Source organism: Vicugna pacos, chromosome 14 (genome assembly GCF_048564905.1).
Source record: "Vicugna pacos chromosome 14, VicPac4, whole genome shotgun sequence".
NCBI classification, from domain to species: Eukaryota; Metazoa; Chordata; class Mammalia; order Artiodactyla; family Camelidae; genus Vicugna; species Vicugna pacos.
In genome coordinates, this window is record NC_133000.1 from 2,428,466 (window position 1) to 2,455,859 (window position 27,394).

The 27,394-nt window shown below is 55.3% G+C and overlaps 1 protein-coding gene and 2 long non-coding RNA genes across 11 annotated transcripts in view; 1 reads left to right on the top strand and 2 right to left on the bottom strand.

Annotated features, from left to right (window-relative positions):
• SPATA13 (spermatogenesis associated 13) overlaps positions 1-27,394 on the bottom strand; it is a 104,595-nt gene that overhangs the window by 4,726 nt on the left and 72,475 nt on the right. For 8 of the 9 annotated variants that reach the window (XM_072976015.1, XM_072976016.1, XM_072976023.1 and 5 more), the window contains 8 exons: positions 13,099-13,235; positions 11,847-12,026; positions 11,448-11,633; positions 9,720-9,899; positions 7,754-7,986; positions 4,613-4,742; positions 2,464-2,836; positions 328-402 (listed from right to left, as the gene is read on the bottom strand). In XM_072976015.1, the coding sequence (XP_072832116.1) occupies positions 328-402; positions 2,464-2,836; positions 4,613-4,742; positions 7,754-7,986; positions 9,720-9,899; positions 11,448-11,633; positions 11,847-12,026; positions 13,099-13,235 (1,494 nt within the window). Of the gene's footprint in view, positions 1-327; positions 403-2,463; positions 2,837-4,612; positions 4,743-7,753; positions 7,987-9,719; positions 9,900-11,447; positions 11,634-11,846; positions 12,027-13,098; positions 13,236-20,195; positions 20,303-27,394 lie in introns of those variants that run through there. The other variant, XM_072976020.1, reaches the window with a different exon arrangement.
• Positions 23,167-24,204, bottom strand: LOC140701060 (uncharacterized). Its single transcript, XR_012079826.1, has 2 exons — positions 23,816-24,204; positions 23,167-23,518 (listed from the first exon to the last, which is right to left on the bottom strand). It is a non-coding gene; the product is annotated as an uncharacterized lncRNA (long non-coding RNA).
• Positions 24,170-26,349, top strand: LOC140701061 (uncharacterized). The gene is made up of 2 exons (XR_012079827.1): positions 24,170-24,887; positions 25,835-26,349. It is a non-coding gene; the product is annotated as an uncharacterized lncRNA (long non-coding RNA).

A 27,394-nucleotide genomic window follows, 5' to 3' on the forward strand; every position in this document is an offset into this window, starting at 1 on the left:
CACAGGCCTGCGGAGAACCCCCCTCCCCTGGGCAGGGTGGGGCTCAGGGGCTGAGCAAGGAGGTCTGGAAGTTCCGTGGCCCCAACTCAGACACACTTCACATTTTACAGACACATCTTCAGACGTTAGCAAACACTGAGGCACAGTCACAGCCAAATGCGGATTATTGCAAACTGTCCGTTATTTTGATTCATCATCTTGAGTGTTACCTGTATTTCTCTCCTTCATTTAGAGTCGTTCACACACAACGATTTGGGGCATTTCTTGCGATTTTACTTGCGATATGGACACACCCACTAAAGAGATAAAGCCTTCTCCAAAACTTACCTTTTGACTTCCCGTGTCCTGCCTTTTGAGCATTTAACATGGCCAGTTTCTTTTGATTTTCCGGAATTTCCATTCCTGGATTTAGAAACAAATGCGAGATGTACTCAAAACAAGTGAAAACATTTCAGTATAAAACTTGCACGGTAACCACGTGAACCCTGAGGCCTTCTCAGTAACCCCAGGCAAACAGCCTTAATCCCTACGGAAGTGTGGAGGTTGGAGAGAGCAGAAAAGGGGAAGGACCATCACCGGGACGGCCGCATCACTGCTCCCCCGAGCGGGACACGCGGGGAAGGGAACGGGTGCTGGTGACCAGGCGCACAGACCACCTGTGTAAACCCGGGGGACGAGCACACGGGTCACCCTATTTATCACCCCCCAGGAGGGCGCCGGGGAGAGGACTGACTCCGGGACCCAGGGTCTGCTCACTTCCTGGCCATGAAAGCTGAGCAGGTTTTGCTTCTACCCTGAGCAAAGGAAATCTCCGAGTACCGGGTCTGGCTTTTTTGCCCTGACTGCAGATGGCGCAAGGAGAGGGCAGCGGACAGAGACGGGGGCGGGCGAGATGGCCCAGCGGGTCCCGGGCAGGCCTCCACCTGATTCAAGCAGACCTAGGCTCTGCCTGCGGGCCATGAGGCCAGGGGTCACGGCCAGGGCTCCCCGCCACCTTCACAGGTCTGCGCCCTGGGCCTTGGGCCCTCAGCACCCCGGACACCTGTCCTGACGGGTCCCGGTGTCCCCTCCAGCCCCCAGCCCTTGGCGTCTACCGCTCCCAGGCCCACGCTGGCCTTCCCTCGCTCCCACTGCGTACACCCACGTGGCTCCAGGACATACCCGCCCGGGATGCCTCGGGCACACGTGACAGGCCAGGCAAGGGTCCTGTGGCCTCTCTGACTCTACACTCCCCCATTCACAGGCTCAGCGGCTCCCGAGGGCCCACCCATTCACCCGTTCGCTCATTCACTCATCCCAGTCTCCCAGCACCAGCTCCAGGGAAGCCCTGCGCTGCAAAGACGTGTGAAATCAGGCTCCCCGCTTTTCTGTCCAGGAGCAGAGCTGAGAAGTGTCCAGAGCGCTCCGTGGACCGCTTGGCTCCTTCTGCCTGACCTGACCCCGCGAAGCCTCCCTTGGTGAGAGCTGTCCCCGTGGTGGTGTCGCGTGTGACACAGGGAGGGCCGGGGGAGCCCCTCCGGGTTTCCATTTGAGTTTTCCTCACAGCAGGAGTGCGCATCCCACAGCAGGTAATCTCTGTGGACGCTGAGGACGCTGCCCATCACCCTGCCCGTCCCCGAGGGCCCACGGTCCCTGACCTCTGCTTCCGTCTGTGCTCAGATCCCTGCTGTGCCCGGGAGCCTCTGGACCTTGGGCTTGGAGACCAGGGGTGCTGCCACCGGCTTAAATACCAGGCTTCTGTCTCATGGGCCCATCAACACCCCGAAGCTGAAGACGGGAGGGAGTCTGAGCGAGAGGCAGCACTGCCCTCACTGCCATGCGGGACGCCCGGCCCTGAGCCTCGTGGATGAGAGAGGGCACAACATGCGGTGGCTGCTGGGCCTGAATGGGGGCAGCAGGAGGCTGAGGGCAAGGGCAGAGCTCAGTGGCAGAGCACGTGCTTAGCATGCACGAGGTCGTGGGTTCAAGTGCCTCAGTTAAAATAACTAAGTCAATAAAGCTAATTACCTCCTCCCCCTCCAAAAAGGCAAAAAAAAAAAAAACCCAAAACCCAACAAACAAATTGTGTAAACACACAGCTGGAGAGGAAACCTCAGGACTGTCTGGGGCTTCTCATGGCCTGGGAGGAGGAGTGAGGGGGTCACGGCGAGCTGGTTTTAAAGGCTACCTGGCTGTGTTACGAAAGTGGGTGGGTTCCTTAAGCCTCAGTCCCCTCATCTGCAAAATGCGTATAACAGTGGTCTCTGCATCACCGGGCCCACATGGGACAGTCGGTGTAATTCCACATGTGGCGGGGCCCGGGACTGACCAAACACGGACAAACTCTGCCGTGGTGACTTCGCCTCTCACGTCTGCCTTGTAAGCAAGTGCAGAAACGGTCAGACCTGCCAGTCTCTTTCCATCTCCCGGCGGGGACAGAAGGGGCAGGGGGTGAACCGCGGGAGGGGCCGGGGCAGGGCTCACCCAGCTCCCGGTCCTCCTGCACCCGCCTGCGCTCGTCCCTGCAGGCCTGCAGCCACCGCGCCTTGTCCTCGGGCTTCCGGGCGCAGAACAGGTGCGCCTCGTCGCCGGTGCGGCTGACCAGCTTGAAGGCGTTGCGGACGCTGAGGCTGCAAGCGCCCAGGCGGCCGTCCTCCACGTCCACGAGCTCCACGGCGTCCATGTCCGTGCGGCCCCGGTAGTAGAGCACGTCCCTCCGCAGCCGGTCCTTCTTGCAGGCCACCAGCTGGTGGTCGAACAGGAAGAACGTGCGCTGTTGGCTCCGGCCCTGCCTGCTGATGCTGGTCAGCTCCCCCGAGTGGATCAGCTCGGAACTCTGCTCCAGGATGTCCGGCCCCTGGAAGGGCGGGAACACGTCTGAGCTCTCCCGCCTGAGTCCCCCCGGGGCCTGGGGCCTGGGGAGAGGCCCCAGCACAGGATCCACAGCCTCCTCCTCGGGCTGTGCAGCCACGTGAGGCCCACGCGCGGGGCATCGTCTCAAAAGGCCAGTCACACCTCGGCTACCGGTCTCCTGCGTGAGATTCCTTTTTTTCCCTACTCACTGAGAAGATGGGAGTGTGCCTGTGACCTGGTGAGAAATGCTAGACTCATGGCACCCCATCGAGATCTAGAATGACACCTGGCCCGGCCTGACCCCCGAGGACCAGGAGGTTCCCTGTGGACGGGGGGCTCGGTCCTGCAGACCTGGGGGGCCTCTGAGTCAGGGGTGTGGCAGCTCCCGGGAAAACCGAGGCTAGGGCTTGGAACAAAAGGCCAGATGGCAAACTGCCAGCAAGGAATTGGTAAACTTCTGACAATAAATCACCCCCTAAATGCCAGAGTCCAAGCACAGAAGGAAAAACGCACTTCTGTAATATTTAGCTTGGACTGAACCCACTGTAACTTTCTGCCTTTTGATTTTAAGATTTTATTCTCCTTTAATCCCAGTTATAACACAATACTTTTTGGAGACAAAAGATCTGGACTCCAAAACAGCTTTTCTGTTTTCTTGCCTGGAGTGATTCTGTGCCCCAGATTCCTCACTCACAGGACAGGAGACTCAGACCCAGGGATCCCCGCGGTCCTGTCCAAACTCCCGAGGTCGACGAGGGCCTTGAAATCAGGAGTATGTCTCTCCAGCTTCAATGCTGCAACCTAAAGCTAACTTCTCCGTCGGAACTTTCGCAGCCCTCTGGGAGAGGGGTTCTGACCAATTACTCGGATGTCGGACGACTCCTGCTGGGTCTGAAAACCATCTGAATGCCATGGGCTTACTGTCCTCAGTGCCAGCCGCAGGCGCAGTGACTCCCTGCAAGGCCCGAGGGTCCAGCTCTGCCTCTTCCCAGCTGTGTGACTGTGGCCGAGCTACCTCACTTTTCTGTGCCTCAGTTTCCCCATCTGTTAAATGGGTTAATAGTAGTTCCTACTTCATAGGACTGTCAGGAGGATGAAAGGAGTTCATGAATTTAAACGGCTTAGACCAGTGCGGGGCACACGGTAAACTCAGCACAGGACTAGCTACTGTCACTGTTGTTCTTATACATGAACATGTGTGTGTAGTGTGTGTGTGTGTGTGTGTGTACGTGTGTGTGTGATGTGTGCACACACGTGCCAGGCCATCACCACAGGCTGAACCAAGCACCACATTGTACTGTCCTACGTAATCCTCCCAGCATCCCCATGAGGCAGGTCACATTCTCCTCCCCACCCCCCAGACGGAACATCAGTCCCGCCCAGACCACACACGACTCACGCTCCTTCCACACCACGACCCGTATTTTAAATGTTCTCCAGCGGCTCTCCAGGAGCCCACAATCAAGCAAGAGAGACAGAGCGTAAGCAGTAAGTTGACTACAGACACTCTTCAGAGTATTTCTCGGTGGAGGTAGAGGGGAAAGGATTTGACTTGTTAACTTCAGCAGTATGCCTGAAAATACCAAGCCATTAAAGCCAAGAGCAACGAGTACCAGTCACAGAACAGATGACCACCGGTGGGAGGTGTGGGTGGGGCTGGATGCTGTCCGGGGAGAGGCTCCCACGTACCTCCCAGCCCACGATGGAGCACAGGTGGGGGTGTGGGCAGGTGGGGGGTGTGGGTGGGGCTGGATGCTGCGGGGGGCGGGCTCCCACGTACCTCCCAGCCCACGATGGACACCTGCCACCGCGCTATCTTGTCAATGCTCTCCAGTTTGCGCTTCCGCTCGTTGATCAAACAGGCGACGTTCTTCATGGCCTCGTAGGCGGCCTTTATGTTGTTGTAATCACTGCAAAGCAAGGGGTTAATTTTAACCAGGTAATGTGCAACTGGCAAATAAGGACCCACAAAATAACACACCCCATGCAGACTGAATACTGACGGTCCAGGCGAAAGGGCATTTCAACAGCCACTTTTCCCTTTTCCTTGTTCCTTCGTGAAGAGGCTACAGTCCACACAGCTTAAGGGGGCCGACCACATACAATCCAGAATTCTTTGGAATAAGAAGGTCATTCATGTCCCAGAAACCACAGCGAATGAAAGCAAAGACCACGAGAAATGAGTTTGGTCCCAGTGACGATGGACTGTTTTCATTAATCAAGAAAGGGCAGGAGAGCCCAGGGAGCCGGCTGAACGCTGCTGCAGCGTCTCCCTCGTTGACACCCTCGTTCCTGGAGCTCTCCACACCACATCACACCACGACGCACCCCCTCATCCTCCCTGTGGCCCCACTGACACTGGAGGTACCAGGAGGGCCCCAGCTGCAGCCCCGACCTGCACACGGGCTGCGACAGAGCGAGTCTGGGGTCGGGTCTTGCTCAGCGTTCACAACTGGGGACGTGTTAGCCAACTGCCCAGCTAACGAGTTAAGTTTTTTATTTTCCGCACTTCCCTGTGTCCCACGGGACAGGGTCTCCGGGTCTCAGTTGTGCTGAATTCCCATCCTCCTGCACAGCTGGGACAAAAGCCTTGGAGGCAGCAGGCTCCACTGTCTTTGATGGACCAGACACAGCTAAGCTCTGCCCTGAGGAGGTCCCCCCACCCCCGGGCAGCCCCCCCACCCTGGGAAGTCCCCCCCAACTCCTGGGAAGCCCAGACCCCGCTGTCCACAGGCAGGAGCGGAGCAGGAAGGAAGGATGCAGTGACACAGGGGTGGGGGCTGCTGGGACAATGGAAGCACCCCCCTCAGCTCAGGTTCCAGCAGTGAAGACAGTGTGCAGAATCATGGTACTTTTTTTCTACAAGGTCTTCTGTGCAGTTCCAGAAGAAATAGAGTGTACTTTTTTTTTAAATTTTACTTTGTTTTCCTTCAGACAAGGAAATTGGTTTTTTGTCATCTCCTTTGAAATGCTTTTTTGGAAACAGCCAAAACGTCTAAGTAATGCCTCGTAAAGAAAAAAGCCCTTAAAAGAGAAAAATTAAGTTTTAAGGAAGCCCTGCCTTCCCAGATGCTCTGCTTCTGCGTTCTCTTACTTACTGTCTCTGGTACCCCATCCTGGTGCCTTTTTAGTCTTTTCCTAAAAATTTCTCCAAATTTGTGACTCGCTTGACTTTGCTGTTTTCTATCAAACTTTTCTGATGTTTCCATCAGAAAAAGAAAAAAAAATTGAGCTCTCTTTCCTCTTACCTATTTCAATGAATTATTTTCTTATCTCTCTTTCATCCAGATTCTCTGAACTGACATTGTTATCTGGGTATGTGGTTCAGCGACCCAGCTCTTCCCCTTTCTACCTTCCGATCTAATTGTAAAGAGACCCCTTTCCCAGACCTGTCTCGGCAGGAGCCCAGGGCAGAGGACAGAAGGTGACCCATCCCCACCCCACCCCCGCCCGGAGCCAGGTGCTGCCCTGGAGAACACGGCTGCTTTCAGGGCAAAAGTTGGATGTTAGAACCCCTCTGCTGCAGCAGATGTGCTCTGGGCACAACCCCTCCCGCTGCTCCCTCTTCTCGCTGGACGAGACCCCTCCAGACCGTCCTTCCCGGGCTCCAGGTGCAGTGAGAGCTTTGTGCAGAGACACGGATGACACAGACGAGGTCTGGTTCTCTCCGACAACAGTCAGCTTTGTTTTAAAACCTTGTGGGACAACGGCTGTGTCCGCACAGGCCTTCCAGCTGTGGAAGGCTGGGAACATAAGCCAAGAGCCCATGCCTGCTGGTGAAAGCACCAAGCAGCTGGGCCCTATGATGGGACCCTCCCCCACAGCTCGCGAAGTGGGCAGGCCTGCTCCGACACTGGGCAGATCACAGCAGGGCCAGACGCTGCTGCATGTGCGGGAAACGAGGAGTTGCTGTTCAGTAAGCAGAAGGTAATCTGGGGTTCCCTCAGAAGGATTCAGGCACAAGGTAATAAACCCCAAAGGGAAGCAGAGCATTCAGGTCACCACGATGAGAAGCCCTGTGCTTGGAGCCAGAGGGAAGGGGGCTGGGGAGGGGCGGTCGGGAGGCAGAGCAAGCACCCAGCTGGCCCAGAAAGGGCTGAGAGCCCACCCTGACCTCGGTAAGATGCGTCCCCTGAGCGACTCCATGCATGCACCACGCCGTGACCTTGAGGCTCCCTACTCTTTGAGAGTTCCAACTTTTGTGTGTCCTCACCACTCTGTAAAGCCATTTTCTGTTGCAGAATATAATACAGTCGGCCCTCCATACCCAGGGCATCTGCCTCCGTGATTCAACCAACCATGGACTGAAAATATCCGGAACTTTCTGGAATTTTTTCCCCAAAGAGCAAACCTTAAATTTGCTGCTTGCCAGCAGCTACTTACATTGCATTTACATTGTATTTACAAATATTTACATGGCGTTTACATATTATATTAGGTGTTAGGAGTAATCTAGAGAGATTTAAACTCGCTGGGAAGATATAAATACAGAGCCATGCTCTGCAGGGCACTTGAGCATCCGTGGGTTTTGGTTCCCTTGGGGTCCTGGAACCGATCACCACGGATGCCCGGGCCACCTGTGCTGACTGCTCTGAGGGTGAGATGCTGTGAAACAGCTTAAGGACAAATAAGAGGAAAGGACATATTTCTGAAACTGTATTCATGCTGATCTATTTCTCTCAACTGTTTTTATTAACTGAGTAGCTACAAAAGAGTAGCTATTCATAAAACCTATGCCGATCAGAAGGACCGACAACATAATAAACCCCCCCGCCCCGTGCTCCTGACACAGGTTAAGAATCACTTTTGTATTTTAGTACCTCTAGGAAGGGATGCTGGGAGCCTCTGCAAGGACCTCATTCAGCGGTCGGCCACCTCCAACTTCCCCAAGGCCCGGAGGCCGCGGCTGTGGGGCCCTCACCTGTGCGCGGGCGCCGTGTACTTGAGCAGCTCGGCCAGCTGCAGAGGGTACTTGCAGATCTTCTGCACGGGCGTCAGCAGGAAGCCGTCCAGGGAGATGTCGATCATCTGCTGCAGCAGGCGGCAGGCCTCGAAGAAGTGGCGGTACCGGCCCTGCTTCATCAGGCCGGCCAGCTCGGCACAGGCGCCCGGGTGGTTGTTGCAGTACTCGGAGTAGATGGCGAAGCCCTCTTGCTGGGAAGGGGAGGCTCGGCGTCAGGCCCCCGGGGGCTCTGGGCCGCGACAGGGGCCAGCGACACCCAGGCCCCCGACCCCAGGGGTGGGGCTCCCGGGCCGGAGGGACCCACTGAGCTGCGACGGTTCTCCCCAAATCAGACTCCTCCCCGGGGGCAGGGGCACATCCAGACACCAGAGGTGGGGGCTGAGCACCCGTCCCTTCCACAGACCCCGAGAGGCTGCGTCGGGTGCACGCCGCCCCCCAGGAGCGGCGCCATCTCTATCACCCTCTGCGTCACCCCCGCATCACCCTCCTCACCCTGCCTGATCCGAGGGACGAGGGACTGCTGTCCTCCCTCCTTCCTGGTAGAAACTTCTCCAAGGGGACTAGGAGGACGTGGGACCGCGGCCCCCATCCACAGCTCTCATCCTTCACCCGCCGACCCCTCCCGTCCCCTCCGCTCCCTGACTTCCCCGCTCAAGGCTGCCCTGTCCTCCCCCAGGACTCACTCCCAAAGTTCCCTGGATGCCGCCCCTGCCCCAGCGGCCCCTTCACAGCCATGCACCTGCCCACACCTGCACTCCCCTGGCTCGTGTCCTGCTCTGCTCCCTACCCGGCCGACCTCTCCGGCACCACCAGGCTCCAACTCCTATCTCCCTGTAGGATGGTTTTCCTAACTCACTTGCTCACTCTTTGACTGGAAACCCGGAGACAGCTCTCATGCTGCTTTCTCTGTTCCTTGTGACCAGTCTTCTCCGTTTGTCCCCAAAATCCCATCTCAACAGATCCCTCTTTCTGTGCCTCCAACGCTGTCACCCTCGCCCAGAGGCAGCGACAGCCCTGTCCCCAGGCTACACTCTCCTGCCCTTCACGGCAAGATCCACTCCGCAGCCCGGCCTCAGCTGACCTCGAAGCGTCCGCCGATGACCCCTCTCCGTGAACCCCCCACTCCAGCCAGATGGGTCTGTTACAAAGTCCTAAACAGGCCGAGTGCCCTCAGGGGCCCACCTTCCCACCTGCACAGCCACCAACCACGGAGCATTCTGTTCCTAGCCGCTTAGCGGCGACCCACCCGGGGGGCCGCCTGGGCTCAGCGCCAGCCCTGCTGCCTCATGGGGGGGTTTGTCACTGCTGTTGTGGTCACTGTTACTGCACCCTGACTGCTCTGGCTGGGGGCAGACCTCCTTCCTCTGGAGCCTGTCGCACTAAAAGGCGGCAGCCAGGCATCGTGCAGTGACGAGCCCGGGCCGGCCTCACGACAGCGATCCAAGCAATTACTGCCTCTCCCCCGACCGCCAGCGTCCCTGGGCCGCGCGCCCGGCCGGAATCAACATCTGCCAATTACCAGCGTGTGACCCGGGGTCGCTCACTCTCTGGGCTTGGGTTTCTGCATCTGGAAAATGGGAGCAATTATCAAACCTACCTCACAGCTGATATAGGAGAGCCCTGAACATAGATACCTAACAGGTCATCGTTAGCAATTATGCCAAACACAACCCCTAGCTCCAAACTGCATCAAGGTGAGGAGGTTTTGAAAAAACGGACTTGGGGTATTTAGGTAAAGATTAGCCACAAAAACCAATCAACTTAATCTGCAAGTGACAATACCTCCACTGGACAGGAGATTAATCTGGCACCCAAAGGAATAAAGAAGACGAAGGAAGCCGGGCAAAAAGGACTCTTTCTAGTGGAGAAACAGTTCAGAATTATTTGACCGGATGTTACTTGAGAGAAGTAAAGGGTGACGTACGTGTTGAAGAAAGCAGGACCCGATTTCGCTGAGATGAGGTTCCTCTTTATTGTACTGTTTCTCAAGGTCTTTCAGGAACATTCTTTGGAATTTGTAAATATCTTCAATGTTTCCAAAGATGGTGCCGAGCTGCACAGCGGTGAACATAGCCGTGTGCTTGCGACACTGCCGAATGTAGCCCTGCAGCACAGAAACAGACTCTTCACGTCAGCTTGGAAGCTCACAGACATTACATACCTGAGTAACACAGGCTTCAGGGCCTAAAGCCATGGCCTTGGAGCAGATCTTAGCTAGAGACAAGGATCTGACCCAAGCGGTCCCCGCTGGGCTAACACCTCCATGACTGCGACGTGCCCTCAATACTTATAAAACAAAAGGAGAGAGAAGAGGTACGCGCGGGTGGATTTATAACCCAAGGACCCGTGTAGTTTCCAGGTGACGCTCATGAAACAGAGCTCGCAGTGAACACCACTGCCGTCGCCCATGCTTTTCCTAAGCTCTCCAGGTAACTGTTCTGCCACCTCCAGCTCCACTTCACAGCTGGGAAGGCCCGTCACACAGATGGCAGCCCCGCGCCGAGCGGCTCGTGGAGCAACGCTCACAGTCGGGGCAAAGAGCCGGGGGAGCCTTCCCCGAGGACTCCAGCGCCACCACTCTCTGCGGACGGCATGACTCTGCGCGTGCGTAACCGGGGGAGGCCTGCACCAGTGAGGCACCGCTAACCCTCTGTGCGCCGGGCCCCGGCTGTGCGTGGCTCAGGAAGGTTGTGGAGGGAGGACGGAAAGGCCGTGAACACATGGAGTAATTATCCCCCAAACCTGCACCACGCGATCACACAGACCGAGCCGACCACACGGCAAACACGGACCACCGACTACTAACAGGCTCTCGGCTCCAGGCTCCGGGGCAACTGTCTACACCCTGACCCCACCACTCACTTCTCTGAGCCTCAGCTCCCTCGTCCTCACTGGGGGGAGAAGGGGGCCTTCCTGTGAGGCTCGTGGCGGGGTTACCCCCTGGAGGGAAGTGCACAGCCGTGGGCAGGCTGATGAGCGGTGACTACTTCCCCGAAACGCTGCTTTAAAGGGACTCCCTCAACTGCTCAACTGCCTATTCACAGAGGGAGACGGCTGCTGCAAATGAGCCAAATGTTTGGGTCTTTATCTGCCGGCTAATCCAGTCCCCGGGGTGGGGGGTGGGGGGCACTCACTGGGCCTGCCTTTGTGCTGAACCCGCTCAGCCGAACGGGAATGCGGACGTCAGCATTCACCGGGGACAGCCAGAATGACCGGATGGGTGCACGACAGAGCAGCGGGTCACTCGCTTGTATGGGATCCAGAAAAACGGAAACCATCACGGGAGACCATGCTGCGGGGTGGGGGACCACACAGGGCAGAACAGGGCCTTGGGCCTCCCCAGATGACACTCATGCTCTCTGTCCATGGGGGTAACTCAGGGTCTTGCTGTGTGTCAGAGGTCAGAGGTCAGAGGCAGCGGGCTGTCGACTGTGACCACTCTTCAGCTCTTTGTAAAGTCAAAGGCTTCCATGTAAAGGTGCCTGGAGTTATGTGCTCCGAAGACTCTGGGCAGCTGGGTCCTGGAGGAGGGGCTGGCCGCCTACACTCACGGGGTGGGCCAGACGGGCGGGCGGGGCGGGGGGCTCTAGACAGACGTGTGACAATGAGGGCCTGCCCGTGGGGACTGGGTGCGGCCGGGTCGGCATCTCACCTCGCAGATGTCCCTGAGGTGCTTGATGTACACGCGCTCGGTGCTCACGATCTCCCGGATGACGTTGGTCCTCATCTGCTGCTTGCTCTCGGGGTGCTTGTGGCGGTTCCTGCCCGCGTCCTCTTCTGGCTCCTCGCCCGGGGTGCCGCTGGAGCCCTCCGACAGCTCCTCCTGATTGACCCGCAGCTGTGGTCCACACGTGACAGGTGAGAAGAGGGGCCTGGCAGAGGGCCCCCTGGTTTTCTGCCCCCAGGACAGTCAGGAGGGCAGCAGGGAACCCTGCGCCTGCACGTGGCTGGCTGAGACCACAGCCCCGTGGACAGCCGCCTCGCCGACCCCAGCAGAAGCTCCCCACCCCAGCCGACCCTCGCCCAGGTCTGACTTGGAGAACACACTTACTCTGACGAAGCTGGCAGGGAACCAGGCCTCCTTCTCCTCGCTGCGGCCCCACCACCAGTCCTTGTTGGAGGCCTCCAGGACCTGGATGACGTCACCCGCCTTGAAGCCCAGCTCCTGGTCGTCCATGGTCACGTGGTCCCACAGCGCCTCGGCGCAGACCACACTGCCATCGCTGATCAGCTGAAACGGGGTGCCCAGTGCTCAGTGCAGAGCTTCGTGGGGGACCCTGAGCTCGCCCGGCCCCCCGTGCCCACACCCACGGATGTCAGTCAACTCCCAGCGTTTCGTGTCATGTGACACGAACAGAGAGATGTGCTCTCGGGAGACAAGACCTAGGCGGGCTCCCCCACCCGCTCCTGAGGGAGACCCCAGGTCCACTCATCTGCGTGTCAGTCATCCAGCAAACGTCAGTGTCTGAGTGTCCACCCCCAAAATGGTCTCTGAGAGGCCAGAGCCACGCCACCAAAGGTTATCAGCCACCCTTTCCTGCAAGACCCTCGTGCAGAACTCGCTCCCATACTTCACTGGCAACCTGCACAGACTTGCATCTAATGTTTGGTTTCCTGCAACTACAGAGGACACAGCATGACGTCTGGACATTTAACAGTTAATTTCAGCTCACCCAGGAGCCAGCCGGAGGGGCGGAGGACCGCACGTCCCCTCAGCTCCCGGGGACCCTGTTGCTCCTATAGCAACGGCCGATGACACTGATGGGGCTGGGTCACACTGAGAAGGCACACTGCACACGCTCAGTTCGCAAACCCCAAAAGCCAGAAGTGCCTTCCGGAAAAATTTCCATAGAAAGGGCTCAAGACGTGGCAGAAAGAACCCCAGAGCCGTGACAGGAAAAGCGTAGTCAACGCCAGCTCTGCCATCTACTGGCAGGTCAGTCAGCCTCTTAGTCTCCGAGGGTTCGCTGAAACGCGGATAATAACTGAAACGTCCACCCGCCCTGGTCGGCTGTGAGATCCTCACGAGGCGGCGAGTGCAGGGGAGGGCGTTCTATAAGCGGAGACGCCCCCTCCCAGCGCCGTGACTGCCGCTCTGATTGGGGGGTGCGTCTCAGTGGACGGCAAGACCCAGGCCCCTAGGCCGTCCATGAAAATGCTAGAAAACCAAACTGTTCTTCCAGACCAGAGTCCCAGGTTTACAACGTGTTCACTAAGAAATAATCGGCGGGAAAAGTTCGAATGGACTCTGGACCCGGAGCACCAGGGCCCCGTGCTGGCCGCTGGGAGTGGAGCCCCGGTACCTCGTTGATGGCCAGCTGCTCGCCGCCTGGCTGCAGGTAGCGGGGGTTGGCCCGACAGAGGTCTTCATAGCTGAAGTCCTCCTCACTGCCGTTGTCATCCACTAAGGCCGAAGACTCCGTCCCTCCATCTGAGGAAACTGCGAGAGAGAGAGAGAAGCAGAGCGCTCTCAAGCCACGGCCAACCTCACAAGTCTGACGACAAAACCCAGGGCCTCTGAGAACGTCCCCCCGAAGGAAAGTAACCGTTTTTATCTCACCCAGAATGCAGTCATTAGGGAATGCCTACCCATCTACGGAACCAAAGGTAGAAGGGCGGGGGAGAAGTGTTATAGTAAGTGAGCAGGCGGACGTTTCAGAGCCGACCGCCAAGGCTAACACTCAGGGTCACCTCCCGTTTTGTGAGTTAGGATATTGAGTGAACTGTGTGTGATTTACTTGGAAATTTGTGCTCCAAAGGGAACATAAAAGACATAAACATGGATGATATTTCTAAGAAATGTGTCGATAAGCTTGAGGACAAAGAGAAAGTGAAAAATATAATCATTCAAAAAAAAAAGTGTCTGGCGTCCATCACGTCCCTGCTGCTAAGACCAAAGGTGCCGAGTCCTGTGTGAAGCCTGGGGCCCCGCCTACTAGCTGCCCACATGTGAAAGGGCGGGAACTCACAGCGTCAGAATTAGGAGTTCTGCGGCACATTTACCAAAACAGAGAAAGACCTCTTGGGGGTGGGCGTAGCGTTCTGGATGGCCTGCCCTGGCACTCAGAGCACCTCTCCTGGGACAGTGGGCTACTGTCACCAGCGCTCCTCTGTCTTCGGCATTCCTGGTGAGGAGGGCAGGGAGAGGCTTCCTGGGAGAGGCGCCCTCCAGACACTGGAGAGGACGCCTGACTGAGAATAAAATGCAGCTGGATTTGGGCACCAGAGCATCTAACAAAGGCTGAGACTGGAAAGCAAGGTGGGGGCACGCTATGGGGAGTGGGTGCTCTCAAGGGTTAGAGCAGGCAACGGGGCTGCCCTTGTAGGGATTGAGTGACGGCGTGATGGGTTTTGAACCGAGGTCCGGATGCTGCAAAAGGAGCAGGTGTTGGAGGCACAGAGGCCTGGCCTGAACTCGAGCCCTGGACCTAACCCGGCAACTTCATCTCTCTGAGCTGCACATCCTTCTACCATAAAAACCAGTTTCTTTCTTTTTGGAGACTTAGGTGAGCTCACATATGTCGAGGTCCTGTCACCTCTGACGCACACTGGGGCTCACTGGGAGGAGTGACTGCAGGGACGGCCGTGGGCGTGGTGGGCCGGGTGGGGGGCAGGCTGTGGGCCCAGGGACACCAGCTGGGAGAAGGTGGGTGCACTGGAGCGGGCGGTACCAGGGAACGGCGGGGGAAGTGCAGGCCAAGGATGTGCAGGCCGGGCTGACGACACGAGTCACCGGGAGAACTAACGGGAAGGGGGTCAGGGGAGAAGTCCCTGGGGAGGGGGGAGGAGGATGGTTTGCGATGGTGGTGGACGGTGCTGTGTGTCCTGTTTCTTCCAAGGGCCTGCGAACCTGAGTTTCTAGTAACTTTACCCTCAGGCAACAGGTCTAGTTTCCAAACTGAAGAACTTTCCTTTTTTAACGAGATGTTTTCTCTTCTTTATTTTGTGCTGAGTCTTCAAGATCTGACGTACATCCTACTCACAGCCCACCCCCCCTGGACGGGCTGTGTTTCAGGTGCCCGGCAGACACCCGTGCAGCCCAGGACAGGCCCCAGCTCTGCACACCAGGCCCCCAGGGCTCTCCTCCGGCCCCCTCCCTCGACGCCCTCGCTCTGGACGCAGCATCCCTCAGAGATGCGCCCCAAGCCAGGTCTCTCCAGGGCCCATGCTTTCCCGCAGCCCAGAGCGCCCCAGCACCCGGGACCCCCACACCCAGGCAGTTCGGTCCTCATCAGACCCCCGTGAGCCCAGGGTGGGGGGCTGCCAGGCGCCTCCAGGCTTCTCCCTCCTCAGGCCCTGCCTTTACTTGGGTGTTTCCCTTCTGAGCCCATAACCTCCTTTAGAGAAGAGAGGGGGCCTATTGTTTTATCTCCAGCACCTCGCATAACACCAGACATACCGGAGGCACTCAATGAGTGGACTGCAAATCGGCGGTGAGGAACCTGACGTTCCCAGAAGTCTATTTATCTGGGCGACACAAGGGCTGGGTGGAGGCGGGGTACACACCGGGGTCTCCCCGACGCCCAGTCAGTGGTCAGTTCTCACCTCAGCCAGGAAGGTCTCCCAGGACCCTGTCTCCACCACCCCCGAGCCATCCTGTAAGTCACTTCCAAGACAAACTTGAACCACTGGTTCCGTCACATTCACTAGAAACCACGCAGGATGGATGCATCACGACAAAGTCCTGCTGCAATCCACCCCACCCTAGTGAGACAGCCCGCCTCCCGCCCAGAGCCCACCCCGCTGGGCGACCCCTCCCGCGGCCCCCCGCGCCCAGCGTCCCCCCCTCACTGAGTGTGTGTTTGTTGTCACTTAACATCTTCACTGGCAGACCAGGATCCGTGCGGAGACTTCTTGTGAGGTCATTAAGGTTCACTCTTTCTTTCTCCTTTTGCAGTGGTGACTTTGTCATCTAGGGCTGTTTGACATGGTGTCCAGCTACTACAAACTCTCCAAATGTACTTCAGCAAAATTAGGAGAAATGAACATATTCTAATAATGAAAGAAGAATTTACTTAGTGAATTCCCTTCCTCCCTATCTTCCTTTTGTTCTAAAAAATACACATGAATCAAGCATCCTGGCCATCTTTCAGGGCAGAGTTCAGCAGTGCTATGAATACTCACGCCGTTGTGCAACCAGTCTCCAGGACTTTTTCATCTTGCAAAACTGAAACTCTGTCCCCGTTAAACACTAATTCTCCCTCCTCCCTCACTGTTTGGCAACCGCCTTTCTACTTTCCGGCTCCGTGACTTTGCGTGCTTTGCACACTGCGTGTGAGTGGACTCACACAGCTGCCCTTCCTGCCTCGTTACGGTGGAGGTGACATTCCACCGTACGTACAGACCAGGTTTTCTTCATTCGTTCCCCTCCGAGGACCTCTGGGTTGCTCCTGCCTCTTGGCTGCTGTGAATGACGACACCATGAGCGTGGCGCGATGTCTCCTCGAGCCCCTGCTCTGAATCCTTCTGGAGGTGCTGGGTCGTGTGGTGACTCTATTTTAACTTCCCGAGGGGCCTGCACGCTGCTCTCCACAGCAGCTGCCCCATTCCCTATCCCCGCCAACAGCACATGGGGCTCCAGTTTCTCCAGATCCTTGCCAGCTGTATTATTATTTTTTTGTTGAGTAGACAGGTGTGGAAAAGCCATTTTTGGAAATGATCTTGTAGACACTGAGCACAGGCTGTTGCCGAGTGACATCGGTCTTCAAACCCCGCCCTCCCGGACAGAGTAACATGAGGGCAGACGGGCTGTGTCCTCTTTCTGAAAGGGGCAGCCACGCCAGTGGGGACGGCTCTGAGATCAGAGTGAACGTGCACACGCACACTGTGTCTGTGCCACAGGCTTTCCTCCTGTGCCAGCATCATTGTCACAGCCAGCATCCCCTGGAAAGGCCGTCGCCACGGGTCTCACGGGGACACGCTGGGTGGCCATCCTCCTTGGCACCACCAGCCCCTCCCTCACACAGTCCCATCTGAAGATTCAGCCTCTGATCTTTGCTGTCTTCCTGGATGCAAGTATCAGGCTTCAGCTGGCGTCTGAGGGAACCCTCGTCCACGTCCCCAGCCTGCAGTGGCTTCAGGAACACTCCTCAGGAGAGAACCACATGCCTTCTTACAGTCAGGACTGGTGCAAACACACGAGAGACGGCGAAGTTTTGTCAAAGAGGCCAACGGCGGCAGTGCCCACACTCCTCAGGAGGGCGACAGACGTCCTTCTGCCCGAGCCTGGATTTCACATCTGTGAGGGGCCGAGACCCGACAGCAGCTCCTCCAGGGGAGTTTTCAGGACAGGACCCGTCGAACATCACCAACAGTGCAAACTTCATCTCACTACACATGCAGAAGGAGGCGGCCTGATGTGCGCTCACACGGAGCAGGCCGCAGCCCGTGTCCTGGTGGGAGGGCACCAGGCCTCTCCCGTTGGGCTTATTTTTGCACCGTCTGATCGGAGTGACGGAATTTCGAATGTGCACGGCCTTACTGGGGTCCTGGCTGGGCCACGTAAGAGGAGGCCCTGAGCCATCCGAGCCTCGGTTTCCCTTGGTAGCGGAGGGCCTTGTCCCCTCTCGCCTGTCTCTCGGATGTTCTGTTAAGAGGGAGGAAGAGCTGGCACAGGGGGCGTCCTGCCGGGCGCTGAACGAGAGGGCGAGGCAGGTGAACACCGGTCACCGAATGGGCAGAACTTCCTCCCCACACGTGCGGCTCCTCCCCGGGGTTTTCCCACGGAAACACAGGTCACCAGGGAAATTCCCGCGCTGAGAATCATCTGTTAAAAATACATGTTTTAGGAAACCTCCTGCCGACCACTCAGACTTCCTCCAGCTGGAAAGAAGCCCTTCTCACTTCTCACCTTCAGAGCAGAAGCAGCACGCGCGGGAGGGCCGTGCTCAGAGCCCAGGGCAGCCCCCTCCAGGTCGCTGTGGTGCCGCTGGAACCACCCAGGTCCCTGCACTGAGGGCGACTGAGTGGGACAGACGCATCAGGGAGGGGGAAGGGGCGGGGGAGACGGGCCCAGTCACAGAGTGGCCTCCAACGTGGCCGCCCGTGCCCACCAGCAGGATGGGTGTGGAGCCCCAGGATCTCTGTGCTCTCAGGGCCACAGCAGCTGGCCGGCTCTCGGCCTCCAAGCAGCTGCCCAGGTCCTGGAAGCTCGCCTGCTGCCCGGCCTCCGGCCCAGACCAGGGCTTCGGCGCCGGGTTGCTCGGTGTCCGGCCGCGAGCCCTGGGCTTGACGCTGGGCTTGTCCTCGGGCGTGTTTCCTCCTCTTGGCAAGTTGCTGCCCCTCCCTGGCCCTGGCTCTGACCGCGCTGCGCCGTCCATCACGGCTGCCCTGTGCCTCTGTCCTCGGCCCTCTCCTCTACCTGGCCGCTCCCTGGCAGCTAGATCTGGTCTCAAGACCCGCCTCAACACACAAACTGGCTCCCAGAAGCTGCCCCCAGCCCCGGGCTGGCCGCACACACCTGGAGCAAGAACCCGTCCGGTCCCACCACACCCTCAGAATGCCCTCCCGGCGTGCACCAGGCACCGCGCTAAGCGCTTAGCATAGATCATCCCCTCTGAGCCCCGCAAGCACCCCAGAGTCCCAGCTGCCCATCAACACGGGAGGCAGCTGCAGCCCAGAGCGGCCAACTGGTCCCAGCGGCGTGGCAGGGATGCAACCCCAGGCCTGCCTGGCTCCAAAGCAATCCTGCCGTGCACTTGCCGGCGTCCTGGCCTCCCTGGGCCACAGCAGCCGGACAGAAGCCCCGCCCGGCCGCCCCTGGCAGGAGCTTCCTCCCCTGAGCTGCCAGGCCGGCCCGGGGGTCCCCGCACAGCCCCGCCCTCTGCCGCCCACCCAGGCCCTCAGACAAGACGGGCCCCGCTCATCAAGCCCTGCGCGTTTTCACAGGCTGGTGTCACTGCAAGTTGGTGAAACATTGCACTTGCTGTCATTTCCGTCACACACACACTTTGCACAGTGCGTGTGTGGAAGGCAGTCCTCGGAGCACACGGAACCCACAGGAATGAGACTCTAGCAGGACTGCCTCCTCTCTTTGCAGCCAAGCTCATCAAAGGCCCTCGGGGCTGGGGCCTGGGAGCTTTAGGGGCACACGCTGGGAGGGGGGCTGTGCGGGGCCCCACGTGGAAGGTCTGAGCAGCTGCACGTCCTGGTGACACGAGAGCATTCAGCTCTACACAGAGGCTGGGCCTGGCCTCCCTCAGCCTCCATACAAGTGTAGGAGGGAGGCCCGGGAGCTGTGCCCGCTTAGGACGGAGGAATGCCAGGGGCGGCTCCACCAGGCTCGGCAGCCACTGGAATAAACACACAGGCACACCCACCGGCCGGGTCGAGGCCGGCTGGCCTGCATGCCTCCCTACCGGGCACTGGGGCCACTGGGCCCGGTCACACAAGCAACAAGCACAGCCGCTGGGCAGGCAGGTCCGTGTTCCGAACGCAGGAGTCACTGGGCAACTTTTTCCCCCCTTTTCCTCAATTTTGGTTAGTGAGATGGTGTACATGCTGGTCCTTTTTTTTTTAAATCCACCAGACGCAGAAGCCCTAACCACATTCCCATCTACTCTCAGCCAGCACAGGGAGCCAATCAAAACACGGAAGTGGCACAAACCACACGCTGCTCTGCTCCGGGAGCCCCGCTGCCTCCGGCTTCACCCACGATTCTCATTCATTCCAGCCTGAGCCACTGGCATTGACTTAAGGCAAAAACAAAGACTTTCTGCAGCATCTTACTGCATCCACGGGTGGCAGGCAGCTAAAATGCTGTGTGTGAATAATTTCTTTCTCTTACTCCTTGTGAGAACACACAAGTTACAGTTTGTAACTAACGAGTGTGAAAGCACCACCTTCTTTCACACTCAGGCAGGAACCAGTCCAGCTGGAAACACTCACAAAAACACTGAGAAGCACGGGTGGGATAAGGCACCAGGCGATCACGGAATCGGGGGCCCCATCACTTCTGCAAACATTCAATGGCATCCTTCAAAAATCAGTTGGTACCCTTAAATGTCACACACCCCAAATTAGCAAGTAACACTGTTATGTGCCCCACAACAGGGATAAACCCCTGTGTAAGCAAAGTTCATGTCAGAGAAGCAAAAACCGGCCAAGAACCAGAGCCATAACTCATACAGGAGAGCCCACACGTGAATCTTACTGTTTTCTGTTTCACACCAACTGCGATGCCATGACCACAACCGGTTTCCCTGATTTACTGCGTCCACACCTAGAACTGCCCTCAGGACATGGGACCAGGACGAATGAACTTACACACACACAAACACACGCACACACACGCACACATGCCCCTGACAAGCAGCAGCAGAGACAGAGGTCTGCAACTTGCAAGGAAAGAGTGGAACCGACAACACAGCCAGATGCGAGAACTCCTTCTCGGGGCACGTACCCAGGTGGAGGCTTTCCAGGCTCCAAAATCTTGCTACTTCCCCTCTAGCTACCATCCTTCCGTTTGAAAAACAGCCACGTTCAGAGCGGGGCCGGGGTGTGACTGAGCATCGCGGAGAACGGCTCGGGCTCTGGCTGCGGAAAGGGCAGAAATCGCTTATTCACTGCTCTGCCTCCGCGGGCGAGCCTCCCTCCCGAGCCCGCCCGCTGAGGCTACAGCCCCAGACGGCGGCGGCCAGGGCGGCGGGAGGAAATTCCTAAAGCAAAGCCAGCGCGCGCGCCGGCCTATCAGACGCGGCCGAGCCTCCTCCAGGTGGGAGAGGGGCGCCCGCGGCTTGGAATCGAAGCCCAGAGCCTAACGGCACCTGCGAGGGGAGGGCGCAGCTCCGGGGTGGAGCGCGTGCTTAGCATGCAGAGTCCTGGGTTCTGTCCTCAGTACTTCCGTTAAAAAATAAAAATAATCATAAATAAATCTATTCACCCAACCTACCCCACATACACAAAAACAAAGCAAAACAAAAAAGAAGAAAAAAAAAGGCATCTGTCTCAGGGGAGAAAAAGCAAAGAGGTCACTCAGTTTAAAAAAAATGGAGACTTGCTGGCAGGGCAAAAATTTGCATTCTGATGTTGCACTACATTCACCGTAAACTTGTGAAATCACTTTAAAAGAGGGATTTTTGTTTAAAAAATATATGTGAATACGTGTGCCTTTCACTACATGAAACAGGCAAACTGTCACCATATAAAGTGTCCTCTATAATGAAGAAACTTGTTTTTTTTAAGAGGCTCTCACTAGATGGCCCAGGTTGTTTATTTCCGCTATATTTTTTGGTATTTTCCACATTACGATGAGCAAGTAATATTATGAAACGACGATGATTAACAAACAGCGTGCTTCCTTCAATTTCCTCATGACAGGAAGACGGTGACTTTTTAACTCTTGAATCAGTGAGATCTTATGTGCAGAGTAGGCATCGCATGGTTGGCTCCCAATAAATGCTTAAAAAATGAGCCCCGGGAGTGACTGTACCGTCCATGGTGGGGGACCCTGTCATCGCTTAAACCTCCGGGTGCGCAGGGTCCGGCCAGCACGGTGGGGACAACTGGACACAAACAACCCTCCCAGAGCTCCGGAGAACAGATTCCAAGTTTAGAGCAACCCTGGCACTTCACGGAGGAGCAAACATGACCTCACACTGCAGCGCCTCTGGCGACCTGAGGTCCTCAATTCGGCGCCGGCTAGGGGAGCAAAGCTGCGGTGACGGCGCCACGCTGACCACGCACTTTATCCGAGGCTCTGCTCCCCTTGCACTGTCCGTGGCTACGTCTGCTGACTCGGTGCAGCCACCTCACATTCAGCCAAGGCTCCAACAATCCACAACGAAGGCGAAACCTGCACACCCGTGCACCCCGCACATGCATACACACACACACACACACACACACACACAAAACCTGACGGGCTTCAAATCTACCCCTTGCAAGTATTTTTTAAAAATTATTTAAAAGAGTCAACTTTGTTTTTACAACAATGGACAGGCAGTTCATTCAATAGGGGTGTATCCATTATTTCAAAAAGGCAGTGTTTCATTAAATGACAGGCTTAAAAGACTCCTTGAAATCATTTTCCAGAGCAGACCACTCTCCGAGGTTAAGGCTTCCTATATCCCACGTGCAACAGTCATGCAGTGACAGTCCAAGAAAAATGTTTGACAACCAACTACACCTACCTCCCGGAAACCACGTCCAGGTACCGACACCTGCATCACTGTAACACAGAATTTCCCCTTCTCATGTGGCCACAAAACCCCCTTTTTACAATAACGTGTATTACTACCCTGAAATGTGGTCCAGAGACCCGCAGCACTGGGGGGCCCGGGAGCTGGTGCAGAGGGAAGACCTCAGGCCCCACCCAGGCCTGTGGAGCCAGAGGGCCACTCTCACCAGACCCCAGACCCCAGGGCGCTGAAACGCACACTCGGGTTTGAGAGGAGTTGTTCTAGGCAATTCAGCGAACTCTTGGCTGAGACAGCATCTTAGATGCCGGCCTGAATTTTTTTTAAATAATAAATTCAGAAACTATTGAAGACATGGCACCAAAGGGTAGACCTGGTTTTAGTTAGAAGTGAATGAAGATGTTAATAAAGAAGCGAAAGGCTGAATTTGAGACACAGAGCAGTGAAACGTGGGCGTCACTTCTGATACGTACCCTTCCTGACAAGCTTAAAGCCCAGCAGGAGGTAAACAAAACTCAAGAGTGCTCTCCTTTTCCTTTTTTTTTTTTTTTTGGTTAAAACTGCAAGTTTTCAAAAAGAAAAAGATCTCTTGGCCACACCTCCTAGGCACGATCTTAACTCAGGGCTGGTGCTCACGTCCACGCTCCACGGGCAGCTGGCACAGAGGACAGCTTCTGTTTCCCAGGGACTTCTCCTAAATCCAGAGATGGGGTCAGGGCACTAGACTAAGATGCTTGGAATTTTAGGATCTTAAACCAAAGGCATTCACTAAGTAAACTTACTTCACTGCACACACAATCAAAACAAAAATAAAGATAAAAAGAAGGGGAAAAAAAGTAAATAATCAGACAAAAACTGCATTTAAAATGAGACATCCTCTCAAAGGAAGCTGACCCAACAACCCTTCTAAGGTATTTTTGGAAGAAGCTACAGAAAAGGCTTGACTTTTAGCTTTGAAAACTTTTTAGCGATGAGAGCCTCTATTTACCAGATCAGGAAGAACACTGCCACAGACACCTTAAGCATAGCTGAAGGAAGTCACCCCCCTCGTCCGCCGTCCCCACCCCACTAATGTATTCTCCACTACAGGGCCAGAACTGGCACGTCAACAACGCTGGCAGCACTGAAAGAAGGAAGCAACGGATTAAGCCCCATAGGAAAGTGGAGAAATTCAAATTACACATCAATATCAAACACTGAGAAACCAGGGAGGACAGAATAAAAGCTGGAAACACATGGGGTGCCGGATCATTTTTTATTCTAAGGAAGTAGAAATCACAGCTATTTAAGACCCCCGTACATTTGCACACGTAGTAGTGGAAGAGAAGCCCCCCGGGGAGCTGAGTGAACAGTGGGACCTTAAACTCAGGCCCGTGGTCACTCCTCTGCCTCTCCAGGAGGTTTCCGGGATGACCAGGTGGTCCTCAAGGGTCCATTTAGCTCCAAATTCCTGGACTCTTCTTATGTACCACAGAGCACTCTCAGGTAACCATCCTCTGATGCTGTGTGGAAAGATTACCAGCCCCAGTCATTCGCCCAGCAACCAGAGTTTCCCAGCCTCCTCGGTGTCACTGGAGCAGCAACCTGCCTGCACGGCACAGAGACGGCCTTCACCTGGGGATGTTCTAGAATGTTCTTTGGATAGGGCCCCCCCCCCACGTGCTACAGGACAGGCACAGGAAGGCAGGAGGTCCCGAGGACAGAGCCATGGTGGCTCTTCTCTGGTGCATGACTGTGATCAGTTTTAGAAAAATGAGCTCAAGGCTGGGCCCAGGTCAGAACCGAGGGCGCCCCGCCCTGGCCCGACCGAGCCTCGGCCCACACCCCACACCACGCGACCACCGGGGATCCAGGGCAACAGGGCGAGGGTTGTGTGTGAGCTCACTCGCCCCCGACGCTGAGGCGGCCGCACTTCCTCCAGCTGGAATGTGGGATTTCCAAACAGGAAGTAATCCGCTACCGTGGCCATCAGTCACTGCCACCAACGCCCCGTCCACCGGCAGAAATCACCGGGCATCCAGGGGGATCCCTTTTTTTTTTTAATGGATTTAAGAGAAACATTATTAGTCAACAGGGCCCGGCCATGCCATTTTCCAGAGAAACATAAGGAAACAGAACACAGACACTGAACGTGACACACAGCGTTTTCTACACGGATGGCCGGACAACCGCGGACTCGGGCTCGGAGCTGCTGCTCGCGCTCGGCTAAGGTGGCCTTGGGTCTTCCTCAGCCTGTTCGGCGCCTGACTCCCCGCGGACGGGGCCCCAGCACTCAGCCGCACAGGAAGCCGAGCGCGGCCACAGGACCGGGGAGCGAGGCGCCCCGCCGCGCGCTCACCGCAGGGGATGGGGAGGAGCCTCCTGCGCCCCGACACACTCGGCCAGGAGGGCCTCTCTGGGCGCCTCGGGTGGGCGCCCCCGGTGACCCCGCCCAGGCCCCGCCTCTCCAAGAGCCCTCCGCAGCACACACTGGCCCTGGGCTCTGACTGCAGCTTGCAGACCAATTCAGAAGCAAACACAGAAACTGTCCTTCAAAAGCAAAGGCGCCATCTCCACGTTAAGACCAAGGCCTGTTCTGTCTTCTGTCAACGGCTTGTGGCGTCTTCGTCCTTCAAGGCCTGGTGCACATCTCACCTCGGTCTCTGTTTATCATTTGTCTTGAATTCCCAGGACGGAGCGTGTTTCAAGGCTAACAAGAGCAAAATCAACAACGGATGAGTTTCTCCCATTTCTTTGTTTCAATCAAAGGCAATTATTGGGGTGTGGTGGTCTCAAAAACTGGCAAACAGGTGTACCTCTCTGCACGTAAATGACGTCGTATTGTGTTTTGTGATGGAGAAGCGTGGTGTCTCCGGGGAGCAAGGCAGGCTTTCGAGCCTGCCTCATCCGGTTTCAATGCCAGCTCCACTCCCACAACTTCCATCTCACTTGGCTGAGCAAAGGAAGAGCTGAGCCGGGTATGTTTCTAAGCCTCAGATTCCTCAGGGGCACCAGGGATGGGCACTTGGTGCTGGTTTGCTATGTGTTTATTAACTCCTGGCTTTCTTCCTGACTCAATATTCTTTCTTTTCCTTTTCTCTATGATTTTTTTTTTAACTGTGGTATAGTCAGTTACAGTGTGTCAATTTCTGGTGTACACATAATGTCCCAGTCATGCATACACATATACTTTGTTTTCATATTCTTTTTCATTACAGGTTATTACCAGATATTGAACATAGTTCCCCATGCTATACAGAAATTTGTTTTTTTATCTATTTTTATGTATATATATAGTGGTTAACATTTCCAAATCTCAAACTCTCAAATTTATCCCTTCCTACTCTCTTTCCCCTGGTAACTGTAAGATTGTTTACTATGTCTGTGAGTCTGTTTCTGTTTTGTAGATGAGTTCATAGTGTACTTTTTTTCTTTTCTTTTTTCAGATTCTACACATATGTGATATCATACGGTATTTTTCTTATTATTTCTGACTTACTTCACTTAGAATGACAGTCCCCTGGTCCATCTATGCTGCTGCAAATGGCATTATTTTATTCTTTTTTATCTTCTCTATGATTTAAAAAGATTTTTTTTAATTGAAGTAGAGTCAGTTTACAAGGTTGTGTTAATTTCTGGTGTACAGCACAGTGGTTCAGCCACACACACATATGTACCCCTTCTTTTCCTTTTAAAATCCAATTTCTGCAACTTGGCACTAGACAGATGATATTCTGAAGACTTCTGTAACTCTGGTGATTCAGAACGACTGGAACAAATTTAAGGTTTAGAACTGAGACTGTTTGAAATGGTAGACGATGACACTTTTAAGAGATTGCTGGAAACATGTTTAAAAAGTTTATGATGTTTTTCTGAGAGAGGAACTAGAGCACTGTGTCCCTCTAAAAAAAAATCTTGATTCCAGGCGAAGATAAGGCTGAGACAGCAGCTGAGACCAGTGCTGCCAGAGCTGAGGCACCCCTGAGGCTTGTGGGCACTGTGGTTGGAGGCGCCGCTGTTCGTCTGTGCAGTGTTTCTGCACACGGAACCCTTTCAAGGCTTCTAAATTCGTCTGACTGTGGAATCCACACTGTCTCGGTGTCTAGTCAGCAGGGAGGGATTTCAGCACGGACAGGGTCACCTGCCCAAAGACAAGCGAAGAGAATCATCCTGTGTCACAAAAAAATACAACCAGGGCCCGGGTTCCGCGGCGTCAGAGTATTAAGCGGGCTCGGGGCGTAAGAGGGTGCCAGGCCAGACCCACGCCCACACCTGACCGTCGGATACTCCAACCGGCCTCCCGAGAACTCCACTACCATCATGCTCCGTAGGTGCAGAGCAGGTGCCGCCTGATTTTGTATTTTCTCTTTGATTTATCATCGAAAGAAAACTTTTGCAAAGCAGTTGCAGAAAGAGATAAAGAGACAATAAGAAATCAGACCAAACGGTTGTATGGCGTGGTCAAAATCATCCCAAGGCATCACATACACACACGCACACACACAGACACACAGACACACACACCCCTCAAGACCTGCTGTTGCTTTTCTTTTTTTAACTTTAACCAAAAACCTTAGAGGCATCTCTGGGTAATACTTCGGAGACCCCTGAGATAAGGCCTGAAATTTTGGGTCAGGAGAACCAACAGAAAACATGCAGCCGAGTTACTTTCTTCTTTCCTAACAACCTGAGCACACGCATTTCCGATTGGTTTAACCTTTTCTTGGGTGATACTCACACAGGATGTTGTTCCATATAGACGCCTGGTGTCCTAGAGCCTTACGCATTAGTTAAGGGACCTGTCTAAGGTAAACCGCTGGCAGTGCAGCTGAGTAAGTAACTCAGACCTCTGGCTGTAAACATGCTTACTGCTCATCACAAGCCTTGTCCCTGGTGTCATCGATGCTTCTCTTAGTTTAGTTCTTTGCAATAATGGCCGCTAATATCCACTGCACGATGGCTGTGCACCAGGTCATCCTGACACACCTGGGGGGCAGGCGACAGAAACACTTCCCATCACAGATGAGGATGTTAAGACTTTGAGGTTAAGTAGCTGGCCAAGGTCCCAGAGCTAGTTAACAGAGGACTGGGACTCAACTTGGCTTTTTTGACCCAAAGTCCTGTTAGTAAGAAAATTAACTCTCCTAACCATCATTAGAACAGCGTGCCGGAATAACCAATTAGGAGTAGAATCAACAACCAAAAACTGAAGGAAAGGGAGAAAATCCTATTTTCTTTGTTCTGACCAAGTGAAAAATCTGAAAGTGTCTTAATAAATTTATTAACTTCACTGCAAGACTTCTCCAAAAATATGCTTCAGTAATTTCTTACAATGTATTTAACTGAAAAAAAAAATCAAAGTTGAAACGGCATAAACCCTTACAATTAAATTTCCCCACTTCCTTAGTGTTGGGGTGTTAATCACATCATAATTCTCAATCAAGGAACAGGAGCTTTCTGATGCAAACTGAACACGGCTATTTCT